This window comes from Onychomys torridus, chromosome 8 (assembly GCF_903995425.1).
Source record: "Onychomys torridus chromosome 8, mOncTor1.1, whole genome shotgun sequence".
Classification (NCBI taxonomy): Eukaryota; Metazoa; Chordata; class Mammalia; order Rodentia; family Cricetidae; genus Onychomys; species Onychomys torridus.
The window spans coordinates 43,352,252-43,368,960 of record NC_050450.1 but is presented as its reverse complement, the minus strand read 5'-3'; the positions used below and the strand labels follow the sequence as shown (position 1 = coordinate 43,368,960).

General features: G+C 48.9%; 1 protein-coding gene across 2 annotated transcripts in view; it reads right to left on the bottom strand.

Annotated features, from left to right (window-relative positions):
• Positions 1–14,468, bottom strand: part of LOC118589130 (proton-coupled amino acid transporter 1) — a 33,022-nt gene extending 18,554 nt beyond the window's left edge. Inside the window, exons 1-2 of one of the 2 annotated variants that reach the window (XM_036196091.1) lie at positions 14,354–14,468; positions 3,719–3,863 (exon numbers count right to left, since the gene is read on the bottom strand). In XM_036196091.1, coding sequence (XP_036051984.1) covers positions 3,719–3,858 — 140 coding nt within the window. In that variant the 5' untranslated portion in view covers positions 3,859–3,863; positions 14,354–14,468. Of the gene's footprint in view, positions 1–3,718; positions 3,864–14,353 lie in introns of those variants that run through there. The other variant, XM_036196092.1, reaches the window with a different exon arrangement.
• Between the last annotated feature and the right edge of the window lie 2,241 nt (positions 14,469–16,709).

The window sequence follows — 16,709 nt, the reverse complement described above, 5'->3', positions numbered from 1 at the left end:
TTAAAGCTAAATATGGGAATGGTATTATATTACTTTTTTTTTTAAAAAAGAGTCACTTAATTTTTTAACTTATGTGTATGAGTGTTTTGTCTACATTCATGTCTGTGAACCACGTAAGTGTAGTGCCCTCACAAGCCAGAAGAGAGTGTCGGATCTCCTGGGACTGGAGTTATGGACAGTTGTGTGGTTGCTGAGTATCGAACCTGGGTCCCCTGGAGGAGCAGCCACCATCTAGACCTCCAGCCACTCATTTGTATTTATGTGTGTGCGCACTCATATGAGTGAGAATGCCCTCAAAGGCCAGAAGATCCCCCCCCAAGCTGAAGTTATAGGTAGTTGTGATCTGCCCAAAAATGTGGGTGCTGAGACCAGAACTCGGGTCTTCTGCAAGGGCAACAAATGTTCTTAACCACTGAGCCTGCGCCCCAGCACCACCTCCCCCATCACTGTTTAAAATATCTCCTAAATGTCTCACCTAACAGAAGACAGCTGGGTTTCTGTTTCAACCTTCAATCTATCTGTGCTGCTTTGGTGAAAGTCTATGAGAAAGCGTGCTCTCCCTAGACACATAGCTGGAAAAAGAAGGAACATTTTAACCGCCTCTTCAACGGTGGCAATTCTTTTCTGACATCACTCCAAAATGAAATGCATGGGTTCTTTTTCGTTGTTGTAAGCTGTTGTTTTGAGGCAGGATTTCTCTGTATAACAGTCCTGGCTCTCCTGGAACTCGCTCTGTAGACCAGGCTGGCCTTGAACTCACAGAGATCCACCTGCCTCTATGCATGGATTCTTTATCAGTTAGCTTCGACGTGGACTCTGAACCTCCCGTGATCCGTTCCTTTAATCCACTGTTGCACCTGTCTGCAGCGCCCTTTCCCTCACGCACAATTGCCTAACGTATGTGGAGGTTCCAAGGTTCCGAATACCAACCTCTGTCATGACAGCGGCTCGAAGTCACGCTTTGACCTCACCAGAAAGCATGTGTGAGCTCACAGTGCTGGGTACAAGAGTGACTTGGATGTTCTGCTTCTTTGACTTTGTTTTGTTTTGTTTTTTGTTTTCTAATTTTTCTTGAAAGCTCAAATTTCATGTGAGTCACAAAAACACTGTTGATGGTTTTTCTTGAGTTAATGGGGTCGTTTCTTTCATTTTCAAAGGAAATGCTTAAATACTAGGGTATGAGAAACCTAGTTAGCTAGTTGTTCTTTCTAATAAAATAAAAATTTTCTGTTAAAAAAAAAATAATGAACAAAAACTCCAGTTAGTTCAGTTGGCAACTCCCAATACTCACACTCTGGGATCTGGTGTTTTATATAGTGACTACCAAGAGACCCATGCTAAGGGTTGCAATTTAATAGGAATTAATGGTCTCACTATCTTGCCAAGGACTTTTTTTGGTTATTGCAGACAGGGTCTCATGCATCCCAGGCTGGCCTTGAACTCCCTATGTAGTCCAGGATGACCTTGAACTTCTGATCCTCTGGCCTCCGACTCCCAAATGGCACCACACTGAGTTTATGTGTTGCTGGGAATGAGACCCAGGCCGAGTGCGTGCTAGGCAAGCACTCTGCCACCTGAGCTGCGGCCCCAGCCCGCGTCGAAGATGATCTCAAGTGAAACTGGCCTTTTCCTTCTACTCACAGGTGACTAGGATAGTGGAGATGTGGGGGTGCATGGGGAGGAAGCTGCAGACACACACTGTTCCAGCGTCCTCATGCACATGTGAACAGAAGGAAAGGCAAATGACACCTTGGCACTTTTAGGAAGAGACACGGTCCCCAAAAAGCTTGGGACCCCAAAAGCTTTGCAGAGCTATTTGGCAAATGGCTGTTCTAAGTCAACCAAGACCGGGAGGTAGCTAGCTGGTGTGTAAGCCTGCTGGCCCGGGGAAGCACCGCTGAGGTGGCACAGAGAACTGTTCCGAAGTACTCAGCAGGGCAACAAGAAGGAAAATGTGCCCTACTGTGTGTAAACTGTCCTACTGTGTGTAAAGTGCCCTACTCTGTGAGATCCGCCCTACGGTGTTAATAGAGGCTGCTGTCAGTGCAGTCAACAGCTCCATGGCCCCGAATGTTAGGGGGAAATCACAGCACACTGGCACAGAAATGTCTAAGATCTCTATTTTATCGCACTCACTATTCTGGGCTTTTAACTGATCTTTTAACGTCTAGAAGAGCCGGGTATGGTTAAGCAGCTCTTCCAAGGAAGGTACTTTGCTCCTGGATAAAGTAGATGACAAGGAAGGGTGAGGGCTTCAAGTTATGTCCCTCACGCAACCTAGGAGAGATTAACAAGGGTCCCAATCAGCCTTGGCCCACCTGGCATGTTTCTCAATAAATGCCTGGGTAGATCCTGTCCCCGGACTGGAGTGACCTATACTCTTTGCCCTGTACCTTAGAAAACATCCTAACACAAGCTGAAGGAGAGAACTGTCTGCTTGGCTTGATTTCCAAGAGACCAGGGAAAGTGATAAAAGCAACCTTGAGGACAGTCCAGGCACGCGTCCTTGAACGGCTGACCTGGATAGGCCAGCCAGCTAGTCTTGAGTTTCAGAAAGACCTCTATAAAAGTGAAAATTTAGACTGCGTACAGAAAGAGCTGTGCAAACAATTGACCATTGGAATAAGTATTTCACAAACCCTGAAGGGAGTTCCTTCTCCCTGGGAGACACTGATGGGGCGGATGAGGACAGAGGGAAGACAGGAAGGAGCATCTTAAGTAATCTTTTCCACCACCTCAATTTGCAAATAAATCGGGACTCTATAATAATATGTTGCATGAGTAATATGCTAAAAGCCAGAATCTTTGTGCTAGCGGTGGCAAGGAGCCAATCACGTGCATGGATCATTCTCCAGGCCCGGCTCAGTTCATAGGGGGAAATGTCCCTCCCAGGACAGAGTGCAGGCAAAGAGCATGTCCCCACAACTTCCACAGTCCTCTGGAGCAGTCACAGAGAGTGGAGGCATGTAGCATTACACTAAGGCACAAAGCAGCCCTTGGTTAAGTCACAGCCAACCCACAATGGGACACAGGAAGGGTGACAGCTGAGACTGGGGATAAAGGACAGGGCTGCCAAGGGCAGGGTCCTGGGACCTTGGAAAAGGCCAGGGGCATGCTGGGAAACCCAGCATGGAACCCCTCCCTCTGAAGTCTGCAGTTCAAGGAGTAAACCTCCTACAGCCAGCCCAGTTTCCCAGTGGGCTTCTCAACCAGTCCTCCTGTCTGGAGAGATTGAGAACCAAAGAGGGCCAGGCTGTACCAGATGGGACTGGTACCGCTTCCGGGTTGGAGACCGCAGCCTCCTTAAGGGACGCACAATGTCTCTTCCCTACAACTCTGGAGGGTTCTCAAATACAGCTGCCACTCCCTCCCTCCACTTCTTCAGCCAGGTGATGGATGGGACAGGGGCCCCAGGAGGCTCTGCCGAAGCGCTAATGGGGCCGGGAGGTATCTGACACTTGGTTCAAGCCCACGAGATTATCCTCTAGAGGCTTTTAAGTCAAAGCTCTTCCTGGCCACCAGCCTCCTGGAGCTAATAAGGAATAAGAAATGACTAGAGAGGGGAGGAGCCCCTTGCTGGTCCTGCCGGGCAGGCAGATCGCCTGCTTTCCCCTGTCAAGCAGGGTATACACAATGGGAAGATGGAGGCCCACACTGCTCCAGGGGAGACTTGGGGACAGAAGAGCCCACTCCATGGCAGGAAGTCACAAGTACTCACGTTGTGCTACTGTTCTCCCCTAAGCGTTGGTAGGAGCCGGGAGAGAAGTTGCCAAGGCCTTCAGACGGGCTCTCCTCGGGGCTCACGTCAGTGGAACTGTAGTCGTGATAGTCTTCGTTCCGAAGTCTCTGCGTGGACATGGTAGCTGGGGGGAGAGGGGCAGCGCTTAGACCTCCGGCAGCTGGGGCCTTCATCTCCAAGTGCGGAGTGGGCTCAGCCGCAGAGGTAGGCATTGTCACAGCTGCTCCCAGCGATGGATGCACTACGGAGTGGGTCTAACCAGAATGCCCAGTGCCAACCAAGGAGAATGCAAGAGGCGCAAAGTCCACAGGGCAGGCTGGGCCTGCTTGGACTCTGCCTCCCCACCTTCCCACATAGTGCCACACTCATAAATTTCTAAATTCATTCTAGGGCACCTGAGCAACACATAGGTGAGGCAATGCTGGGCAGGGCAGGGGAATGCAAGTGTGTACTTCCAGGAAGCCTTCCCTGGTCTTCTGGTTTGGTTCACCCCCACCCTCCTCCGAGCTTATCTCTTGGACCTCAAACAGTAGTTAAATCACACACCTTTCCCAAGAGTGAGCTCTCATGAGGTGACATGAACCTGGATGTTTCTTCAGATGTCCTCTTTATCCTCTGCCCTCAGCAGAGAGCACGGTTATTAGGCATGAAATCCCCTCTGGGTCACCCAATTCTGCTCCAGCTCCACAGGGTCTCAGAGCACAAACAACCCCCTCTTTCCCACCATGGGCTCAGTCCATCTCCTACGCTTTGGAAGCTGTGATGGTTAACTTTAGTTGTCACCTTGACACAACCTACAATTGTGAATCTTAGTGAAGGTCTGTCTAGATCAGGTTGGCCTGTGGGCATGTCTATGGGGAAACTGTCTTAAGTTAGCTGATGTGTGGAAAGACACCGCCCATTATGGGCAACACCACTCCCTATAGAAAAATCAAGCTGAGCACAAACAAGCAAGTGAGCATGTCTACATCCATTTCTTTTTGCTCTTGACTGTGGGCACAATGAACTATTTCAAGTTTCTGTCACCTTGACATCCCCGAACTAAATGGACTACTGCCAAAAATTATGAGCTAAACTAAACCCTTTCTCCTCTAAGCTTGTTTGCATCAGGGCCTTTCAGCACAGCAACAGGGATGGAACTAAGATGGAGTGGTCGGGACGGCTAGTCTCCTCACCCAGGGCTCTTTTCTTGCCACCGACCTGAGTGCTGGAGTAGGGTGGCTGACCACAGCTCAGAGGAAAAGGAATAGGAGCAGGAGAGACCATGAGATACCCCATCTTTGTCTCAGCAGCTCCTCTCCACGATGCTGTGTTAGGGCTCATAAAATGATACCCCGAAGTGCAGTACACAAGTACGGCGTTGGCATGCCAGGCACTTTGAACTACGGGAGACCTGAAAGCCACAGAAACGACCCCAACAGCAAAGTCCGTTGACCTTCTCCTGTCCCATGCCTCCCTCCCAACCTTTGTCCCTGAAGTGAATCTCAGAAACCAGAATTCCCCCCGATTCTGCAAAGCAGCCACAAAACCTAAAATGGCCATTCTGTCCCTTCTGCCTTCATAGACCTGTCCTGGGAGGAGAGAAAGATCCACTCAGAGACGGAAAGGACTGAGTGGTCAGACTGCCGGGGTGGAGCTCAGCTGGCTTCCACTACCACACACTCTGTGACACTACCACACACTCTGTGACACTCTGTGACACTACCACACACTCTAGCTGCCCACACTTCAGCAAATCAGAGCATACAGATGGGCATGTGAGCTCAGGGTGGACTGTTCCCCCTGGATCCTTCCATATTCTTCGCTGAAGGCTCCCATGTCACACAAAATGACTGAATACACACTTGCACCCTCATTAACCTGTCTTGTTACAGGAGTGTTGGCCGTGATCTTTATGATGGAGAGAACAGTGTCACGCCTTTCCAGCCCTCTGCCTTCTCTAACATTTTTATAAATTTGCTCATGTTTAAAAGACGGTGAGGGGTTGGGGATTTAGCTCAGTGGAAGAGCGCTTGCCTAGCAAGCGCAAGGCCCTGGGTTCGGTCCTCAGCTCTGGGGAAAAAAAGGAAAAGATGGCAAAAGAAGTCACCCTCCCTGTTGTGTACTGACGAGGGATGGGGAGGATGCGGCCTCTCCACACGGCTCTGGGGAGGAGAGGAGGGCAGGGCTTCTCTCAGCCAGGTGAAAGTTGTGGAAGCCCCTAGTATCCTAGCTCAGTGCTAAGGAGCCTTCACAGGGCACCTCAAGCCCCTCATTGCATAGATGAGGGCTCTCCCCCAAAGATGGAGGAGCCTGTCCTGCTAAGCGGTAGCAAGTCGGAAGTATATGTCCCTCCTGACTGCCTCCTGGTGTGAAAATGTCTACTGATGACAGTGCCAGGTGCTGTGGAAACTAAATGGGAAAAGGTCAGCTCCATAGCCTTCAAGAATCCGCAGTCAAGTAGGGGTGGGAAAGGATAAAACTGATCGAGGGAACCCATCCCTTCTCCATCAGGCTCTCCCCCAGCATGCAGACACCAGCCTGGCTCTGAGATGCTATCTCAGGGTGAGAAGATGGCTCTCCAACTGCCACCCCAACACCAGATGCCCAGAAGATGTCTCTCTGCTCAGGGCTCCCCCCTGGGTATGCCTGAAAACCAGCCCTGCCTCCAGCACAAGAGTGATCCAGGGACACATCATCTTTTACCAACTGAAAGTCCGGAAAGGATCTGTGCATCCTCACAAAGGAACTGCATAGTGAAGAGTCAGTTACGGGCCTCTCCATCGCCATAACAAACTATCTGAAGCTAGGTAATTTATTAAGAAATGAGCAGGGTCTGTCCCAGCGGTTGAGAGCACTGGCTGATCTTCCAGAGGTCCTGAGTTCAATTCCCAGCAACCACATGGTGGCTCACAACCATCTCTAGTGAGATCTGATGCCCTCTTCTGACATAAAAGTGTACATGCAGATACAGCACTCATGCATAAAATAAATCTTAAGAGAGAGAGAGAGAGAGAGAGAGAGAGAGAGAGAGAGAGAAATGAGCTCACAATTCTAAGGTTTCAGGTACCTGCTGGCTTCCCTCAAGGGTCTCACACTGCTTTAGGCACAGCAGAAAACCAGAAACTCATGAGGAAGTGAGGAAAGAAGGTCACAAGCATGAAGAGAAGAGGTCACAAGGTGAGAAGAGACCGAGGGGAGGAGCCAAGCTCACTTCCTGTCTATTCCCATGGTTACTAACCCACTTGCTGGGCAACTACATTAATCCCTCCATGAGAGTAGGGAGGGTCTCATGGGTCTCTTAAAGACCCCAACATTTCTCAAGACCATCAACTTGGGGTCAGAACCTCAACATGACTTGCAGTGTAGATAAAGGACATTCAATCCACACAGTGCCTGCAACCCCATGGAGGGAGGTCCCTGTTCCACTGCCCGGGCTCCCACTGAGAATCTAAGGGTTCCACTTACTCATGTGATGCAGAGATTCAAGCATATCTGGGGAAAGTAAACTCATACGTGGACCAGGAAAGGAAAACCTACATTGATGTAGAGAGCCGAAAACCTCTTCATCATACAATCAAAAGCTAATAATAAGTCGAGGAGGCCTGGGTATGAAGTCAGCCTCTGTCTCTGACTTGCTTGGTAACTCTGAACAATTTTCTTTCCTATGATCTTAGTTTGCAAATGCAAACAGCAGTGTAGGGAGTGCAGACTGGGGCTCCTCTGTAGCGCTGATGTTCCGATCAAAGGATGTAATTACCTATGTGAATATCAACTTATTTCTAGTCTCTTCCAACACACCCAATGCATCTAAATAGAACCGTGTATGTGAACTGTGAGTGTTTCTGAAGGCAGAGACAAAACAGGACAACGATAAATCCCCCAACCCCAACCCAACATGAAAACCGCTGTGGCCAGGGTGTGCTGGCACACCCTATAATCCCAGCAGTCAAATTACAAATTCAAGGCCAGCCTGAGCAATACAGTAAGACCCTGTCTGTCTCAAAAGCCTAATTAAGCCAGGTATGGTGGCTCATCCCTTTAATCCCAGCCCTTGGGAGACAAAGGTAGGTGGATCTCAGCAAGTTCCAGGCTAGCCAGGGCTACATAATGAGACCTCATCTAAAAAAAATTTTTTTTAATTTAATCATAAAATACAGAAAGTTTATTTTAAAGAAACTGCTGTAGCAGTTTATCCCTGACACTGTAAAGAGGTCTCTCTATGTCCTAGGTAAAAAGTGAAGTTCCCCACAGGAGGATGAAGCTAAGGCAACTACTCAGAAGTAAACTGAAATCTCTAGACCCGGTGACTACCGACAGGGGACATGTGGCTTAGCAACTGTGTGCATATCGATAAGGGGGTGGGGGAGGTGCCACTTATAGGTGCTGGTTAATGAGAAACTTAAAATAAATCAATAACACACGTGCTAAAGAAGCAGGTGATTCTGGGCTGCCCCAGCAAGGGGAAGAAGCAGGCAGACAACGGTAGCACGTGGCTTGGACATATGTTGTACTGTGTACCCAGGAATTCACTGAAAGAAGCATGAAGTTACAACACACTGTACATGCAGGGCTCAAGGCCAGGACCACGAAAGGGGTGGAAACCTAATAACCAAGGAGGCAATGAGAACATCCAACCTTGTGACTCAAGAGCTACATTTGCTTTGTTTTGCCTTGTTTGTTTCTGTTTTTGTGATGGGGATCAAATCCATGGATGCTCTACCATTGGGCTGTATCATTGGTACCCACCCCTCTTACCCCCATTTTGTTGGTGGTGTTGAGACAGGGTCTTGCCCTTGAACTCACTCTTGAGATCTTCTGGCCTCAGCTTCCCAAGTAGCTGGGACTACAGGCCTTCGCCCCCCAGGCCGGGCCACAGAAACAGTGTCTAAGGGCTGACACACACATTAGCCCTTTTCTTCGGGATCTTAAAGGATCCTTCAACGCTGAGATTGACAGGTGGGAAGGAGGAGGGAGGTGCTTGCTTGTTCGGGAAGAACCTTATATTTGCACAGTTGTCCAAATGGACAAGACCAGTCTGGGAGAAGGCATGTTTCCCAGGGCTGGGGATAGGGCCCAGCTGGTGGTAGACGGTGGCTTGCCTAGCATGCACAAGGCCCCTGGTTCCATCTCATCTCCAGCACCAGTGTGGGAGTACAGGTCTGTAATCCAGCACTCAGGAGATGCAGACAAGAAGGATCGAAAGTTCAAGGCCATCCAAGGCTGGCCCTGGTTACAAGAGACCCTGTTTCAGAGACAGAGAAAAGGAGGGAGTGGGAGGGAGGACAGAGAGAGTCCATCCCCAGCAAGGCTGGGCAGCAGCCCGTCCTCAGCTGGTACACTGGGGAGGGTGCACATAGCCACCCCAATCTACACAGGGCCTCCTCTTCCTCTTCCCGTTCCTGCTCCCCTGCTGTGCACACCCCCAGGCTCCCCTGGGGAAGCCAGGCATCCACACCAACTACAGCAACTGCCAACCCCTGCCCCCTCGGGAGATTTAATGGGGCCTGTTGATGTGAAAGGAGGATTGTGTAATATGAGAAAGTTGAAGCCGGCTTGTCTTGCAGGTTCTTGAGGATAGCCGCAGTTTATAGATGATGTGTGGTCCATCAACGGAGGGCAAAACCTCCGCCCGGCAGTACCCATGCATGGGGAGGCTGAGGCAGGATTGCAGGATGGGCTACAAAGTGAGACGAGACAAACTCAGCAGCCAAAACTGAACCCTGAACACACTAGGATAAAAATGACACAATGCCTTGTGAATTTGTAATTTTGTGTTGCCTATGTTACAGTCATATCACTTTGGAATATATTCAGTTAAATATTAAAATGCAAAAAATTACTTCTTGGCTTTCTGACTAAGATCAGAAGTAGAAATTGCAAAGAAAAAAGATTTTTTTGCTGGATCTTAATGCCATTACATTAAATTTAGAAATTAGACAGAATGTACATTCTTACCTATTGGCTCTACTCAGCCAAGTCTAGGATTCCTTATTTGAATTTTTTTTTTGCTTTCTTTCAGACTCAGGGTCTCCTTTCTCTGTAACCCAGACTGGCCTCAAACTCTCCACTGTCCTATGTCAGCCACTCAAATGCTGGGTTACAAGTGTGCACCCCAACACTTAGCAGTTTGGGTTTTATTGGCCTTCCTAAGTGACCCTGGTCACAGTAATTCACATAAAGGGCTTCAAAACACACAATCTTATTGTGATGCCTATACTTCAGGCCTTACCTCCCACCACAGTCAGGAACTGGTGGTAATTTTTAAAAATAGTTTTTAAGGTTTAGTTTACTTATGTGTATGTATGCGCATTTTGTGAGAATATGTGTCAGAAAAGGGCATCAGAGCCCCTGGAGCTGGAGTTGCAAGCAGCTGTTATCCCTCTGGGGTGGGAGCTGGAAACCAAGCTTGGCCCTCTGGGTAGATGATGCTTATCTCTGAGCCATCTCTCCAGCACACCATGGTGATTACTTGCAAGCTAAATACACAGTCTATTATTTCCAGGCCATGAGTTGGAACCCAGAGCAAGCAGCAAATCTTTTTCTCTGGTGCTAGAATTCTAAAGACATGAGCAGAGACACAGACGGAGTTGCCCAATGCGGTCTAGAGGAAGTGAAAATTTGTTACATCTACAAGAACAGTTCGAAACAGCATCGGGAAGCACTCCACCATGCCCGAAGGAGCCCCATGCAGCGGGCAGCCACAGGACAGCTGCTGTGGTCCACAGTGCACGGCGATTAAGGGACAGGCAAGCACGCTCAGTTTTTACACACACACACACACACACACACACACACACACACACACACACCAAGTGCCAGCGCCAGGCGTGACTTCAGAAGAGCCTACTCCAGCTTCTCACCCAGAGGCAAACCAAGGCTTATGCAGAGATGGCCGCATCCAGCCACCAGATGCTGAAAGATCACTTGAGATTCCAAGCCGGCAAACCACAGTCCCAGACCAATGCCCTTCTATCACCAGATGGTACACGCTCTGACATGCCTAGCCCCAAACTGGTCCCAGAGCTGGGTAGGCAGGGGGTATTCTGCATGATCTCTACAGGCTGGCATCAGGAGTGCAACTCCAGCTAAGTCATTCACTCTGCTGTTGTCTGGCCTCCTTCACCTGAGAGATGTCCCCAGTACACAACGCTAAAATATTGTTAGGAAGATAAGATAAACGGCAGGCACGTTGTCTGGCACACAGTGGACTCTCAGTGATAGTAGTGATTGTTACCATGGAGACACTCTGGACCAGACAAAGATTCTTTACACAAACTTTTCAGTGCTTTTCCCAGTTAACACTCTACAGGAGTGTCCAGATTTTTTTGACAACTTGGCACCTCAAGCCAGGGTCACTGTATTAGTTGGGATTCTCTAGAGGTTGTTCAGGCCACAGGGTTGGATGTCTCAGCTGATCTTCATTCATCTGGTACATGCCAGAATCCTGAAGAAGTAGGTTCTAATTACAGTGAAGGAATGGGTTTACTAGCAAGAGCAAACAGGCAGAGAGAGAGATCCTCCTTCTTCCGTGTCCTTTATACAGACTGCCAGCAGAAGGTGTAGCCCAGATTAAAGGTAGATCTTCCCATCTCAAAAGATCTGGATTAAAAGTGGGTCTTCCCATTTCAAATGATTTAATTAAGAAAAAAGAATCCCTCACAGATGTACCCAGATGCTTGGGTTTTGGTTAATTCCAGCTGTAGTCAAGTTAACAACAAAGAAGGGAATCTCAATTGAGAAAATGCCTACTTCAGATTGCCCTATAGGTACATCTGTAAAGCATTTCCTTGATTAGTGATTGATGTGGAAGGGCCCAGTTCACTATAGGTGGTACCACCCGTGAGCAGGTGGTCCTGGTTGGTGTAAGAAAGCAGACTGAGCAATTGTGGGGAGCAAGCCAGGAAGCGGTGTTCCCCCATGGCCTCTGCTTCAGGTCCTGCCTGGCTGATTCCCGCCCCAATGCCCTTCATTATAAGCTATAAATGTAATAAAGCCTCTCCTACCCAAGTTGCTTTTGGCCATGGTGTTTGTTCACAGCAAGAGAAAGCTAACTAGAACTGAGATGGGTCTCTAACTCGGAAATGTTGAGCTAAGTGCCAAAGCCCTGCAATGCCCCCACACAGGCAGACTGCCGAATTCACGGAGGAAAAGCAGCACAGAGGAGCATCCCTCCTGACCCGCCCCCAGGAACAGGCCATTGAGTTCTGGCTTGGGTGTCCAGGCTTCCAAGAGCAGTGTGTTTGGGGGTAGCCTCAGATTCAGCATTCTGTGGTTTCCATGCTAGCTAGGTACCTGACGTACCAATCTGTGAGGCAAAGGTCGGCATTTTGTGTCTGGCCAAAGGAAGGAGGCATGAGATCTCCAAGGCCTGAGTCCAGGTCAACAGAATAAATGTGACTCTCCTTCACAGGAAAAAGAAAACTCACTTCGGGAACACGGTTCTAGAAAGGGTTAGCAGAAGCATCGGGGGCTGGTGGAAACAGAGACAAAGCCATTCCCCAGCCCAGGACAAGGTCGGGCTTCAAGACCGAGAAGAAGCAACAGCAGCCAGGAAGCTTAAGAGCTGAGACCCTCATGAGGTGGAAGTTGGGGCAAAAAGGAAGAAAATGGGGTGCTGGCAAGACAGCTGTCAGTAAAACCTGGCCTTGCAAACACAAGGACCTGAGTTCAATTCCCGAATCTAAGAGACAAAGCCAGCACGATGATGCCCTCATGATCCTGGTGCCGGAGAGGAGCAGACAGGTGAATCCATGGGGCTCATGGCCAGCCCGACCTAACCAATCAGCAAGCTCAAGGCCAAGGAGACTCTATCTCAGCAAAGGCAGATAGTGTCTGGGGGACATCACCTGAGGGGGTGCTCTGACTTTCACACACACACATGCATGCATGCACACAAACACAGAGAAAGGAAGAGGGAGGGGGATGGGGGACAGGGAAGAGAGGAAAGAGAGGGTTTTTTTTTTGGGGGGGGAAGAATTGGGAAAGGGGGAAAAGGAGAGAGAGAAGGAAAACATGACTATGTAGGTCAGCTCTCCATCTAGCACAGCCATTTCACCTGCAACATCCCCCAAGGTAATCAATTAAATGCCCAATGACAATTCCGAGTGGCGACAAGGAACTCCACACGGTGTCCCAACACAAGAGACAACTGATTCCTTGAGAGTTTTCATGCTCTAAACCACTTCCATTACTGCAATGATCTCAACTGTACCCTCCAGAATAACAAAATAAACCCCTCTCTCCCAGACTCGGGGCTAGACAAAGACAGCTAAACACAGATGAGGCCGAACCAACAGCCACAGGGTTTAAAGAGAAAAACAAAGAGCCTGCAGCGAGCACATGCGTCACCAGGGCAGACACAACCTCAAGTAAAAGCTAAGTGCTGAGAGCCGCGCCTCTTACTTTCAACCTCAAGAACATCTTTAAAGGAACATGGTCCATAGCCGAACATTAAAGGCTGAGATGTAGTCCAATGGAAGAGTGCTTGCTCGGTGTGTCCAAGGCCCTGGGTTCCAGCCAAACAAAAAACCCTATATGCTAAATAGACCTGTTAGTTACTGTATATATTAGAATTCAAACAGGAGCCGAAAGACAATCAGGAAATAAGTACAGGTAAAATCCCTTCCAGATCTAGTCCTTGTATTGAAGGAGTGAGAAATCTCTCCGAATAAAAGCAAACAGACCTCAAAAAGAACCCCAGGGAACTCTATCAGCCCTATTACCGTACACTGAAGAATGTAAACCCAGCTGAGGAGTCTGAGTCACCTAAGGCGTCAAGCCAGAGGTAGAAGCTAAAACACACTATGCGATTCCCCAAGTGTCAGTTTCTTCCAGGACACTATGTTGCTATCCTGTTTCGACAAGCTCCTCCACCCCACCCCCCACCCCCAAATCCATCCACATAAGCAGTCGCTACCAAAAGCTGCCAAATTAAGGAAAACAAAACAAAGCAAACGGTCTTCAGGTTCACATGAGGGCTTCTCCACGCCCTGGCCCCTCTAGCCTGTTTCAGCTCCTCCTTCCTATTTTCCGTGTGACTTCCACAAAACTGCAGAACTGCTAAAAAACGAAGCCTACAGACTGATGAGTGTGCAAAAAAAAAAAAAAAAGAAAGAAAGAAAGAAAAAACCATCAGCTAACAGAACCACACCCAGAGCCCAAGCCTGGCATAGAGAACCCAGGCACAGCAGAGCTAAACAAGGACGCGACCCAGGGCAAAAGGGACAAGTAGCTCTTCTCGGAGCGAGTTTCCCCCGCAGGAGACGTGGCAGAAAGCAAACAATTGCTGGAACTGACACCCTGCCGCGGGGATATCTCGGAAGCCCCACACACAGCCCTCAGCCTCAGTTTCCCCTCCTATTGGAGGAGGGGAGTTGCAGTCTGGTACCCTGTGACCCAAGGCAAGGGCATACATAGCTCGTCTAGCCGCATGGGGGTTGACCGGAGCTGGGCATCGGTGAGACCCTCTCCATCGGGGAACCGCGACTGCACACCTGTCCAAGGGGCTCGGGAGACCCCACCCCACGGGTGACCTGTCCCTGAGCAGCAGCACTTGCTTAGCGGGAGGAAGCCGCGCCGGGCGCTGCAGCAGGAGGTGACTCCGGACTGCAGCGCAAGTCGTGCACTACTCACCACTCGGCCCTGTCAGGCCCGGGCTCCGGCTCCAGCTCAACCCACCCCGCGCAGCCTCAGCGCCGACCCCTAGCCATGGTTTCTTAGGCGCCTGGACAGCCGCTTCCGGGCCCCGTCACGTGATGCCGGCTCCCCAGCCCGTCACGCTCCTCCTCCCAGGCCCTTGTTCCGCAGCGCCACCTGGCGGTCTCTAGCCGCTGCTGCAGAAAGGGCCGAGCCACACTCCTGGGACCACCACAGCTAAGGCGACCTTGACTGAGGGTGGGGGCGAGGGGGGGCTGTCCCCATTTTTGCAACGTATATCAATGAGCACGGACCCGTTTATAATCACAAATATGCACCTTTGGGGGGCGGGGAATAATGAGGCCAGGCCTGGTGGTACAAGATTGCTATCCCAGAGCTGGGAAAAAGGAAAGTTCAAGACCTGTTTGGGTACAGAGTGAGTTCAAGGCCAGCTTGGTTGACTTAAAAATACCTTATTTCAACTCAAAATTTTTTAATTTATTTATTTTATGAGAATTAGTATTTTTGCCTGCATGTATGTCTGTGTAAGGGTGTCAGGTCCCCTGGAACTGGAATTACAGACAGTTGTTAGCTGTCATGTGGGTGCTGGGAATTAAACCTGGGTCCTCTGGAAGAGCAGTCCAGTGCTCTTAACCGATGAGCCATCACTCCAGCCCTCAATTTAAATTTTTTTTAAGGAGAGGTGGGAATGCTGGAGAAATGGTTCACTGGGTATAATGAGGACCTGAGTTAAGATTCCCAGTACCCACATAAAAAAGGCAAGCATGGCAATGTGTGCCATAACACCAGGGCTGGGGGCCAGAGGCAGAGAGATCCCTGGGCCTTTTCAGCAACTAACTGATCTGGACAAAACAGTGGACTCCAGGTTCAGTGAGAGACCCTGGCTGAAAAAAAAAGATGGAGGGAGCAATGCATGAGACAAAGAATGTCACCATCTGATGTCCCTCTGCCCCATCCCCACCACACACACATATGCTCCATATACCACACACATACAGAAGCACATACATACACATGCATGCATATACTCCATACACCACACACACATATACTCCATACACCACACACACATACTCCATACACCACACACAGATACACACACATACATATACTCCATACACCACACACACATATACTCAATACACCACACACACATACAGAAGCCCACACCATACACATGCATGCATATACTCCAATACACCAACACACATAACTCCAATACACCACACCATACTCCATAACACCACACACTACATTTACTCCCATACACCACAACACTACTCCATACAACCACAACACACACTCCCATTACACCACACACATACTCCATACACCACACACACATATACTCAATACACCACACACACATACAGAAGCACACACATACACATGCATGCATATACTCCATACACCACACACATACTCCATACACCACACACATACTCCATACACCACACACATACTCCATACACCACACACATACTCCATACACCACGAAACCATACTCCATACACCACACCACACATACTCCATACACCACACAGATACACACACATACATATACTCCATATACCACACACAACTCCATACACCACACACACATACACACACATGCATATACTCCATACACCACACACACATATACTCCATACACCACACACATACTCCATACACCACACACATACTCCATACACCACACACATACTCCATACACCACACACATACTCCATACACCACACACACATACTCCATACACCACACACATACTCCATACACCACACACATACTCCATACACCACACACACATACTCCATACACCACACACAGATACACACACATACATATACTCCATATACCACACACACATATACTCCATACACCACACACACATACAGCACACACATACACACGCATGCATATACTCCATACACCACACACACATATACTCCATACACCACACACACATACTCCATACACCACACACATACTCCATACACCACACACACATACAGAAGTACACACATACACATGCATGCATATACTCCATACACCACACACAGATACACACACATACATATACTCCATACACCACACACACATATACTCCATACACCACACACACATACTCCATACACCACACACATACTCCATACACCACACACACATACAGAAGCACACACATACACATGCATGCATATACTCCATACACCACACACAGAGACATACACACACACAAAAATAATTAACAAATAAATGTGAAAGACTATTTTTTAAGAGAAAACAATACAACTTCCAGAGTCCCTCTCCACACTGGCTGGTCCAAGATCCCCAC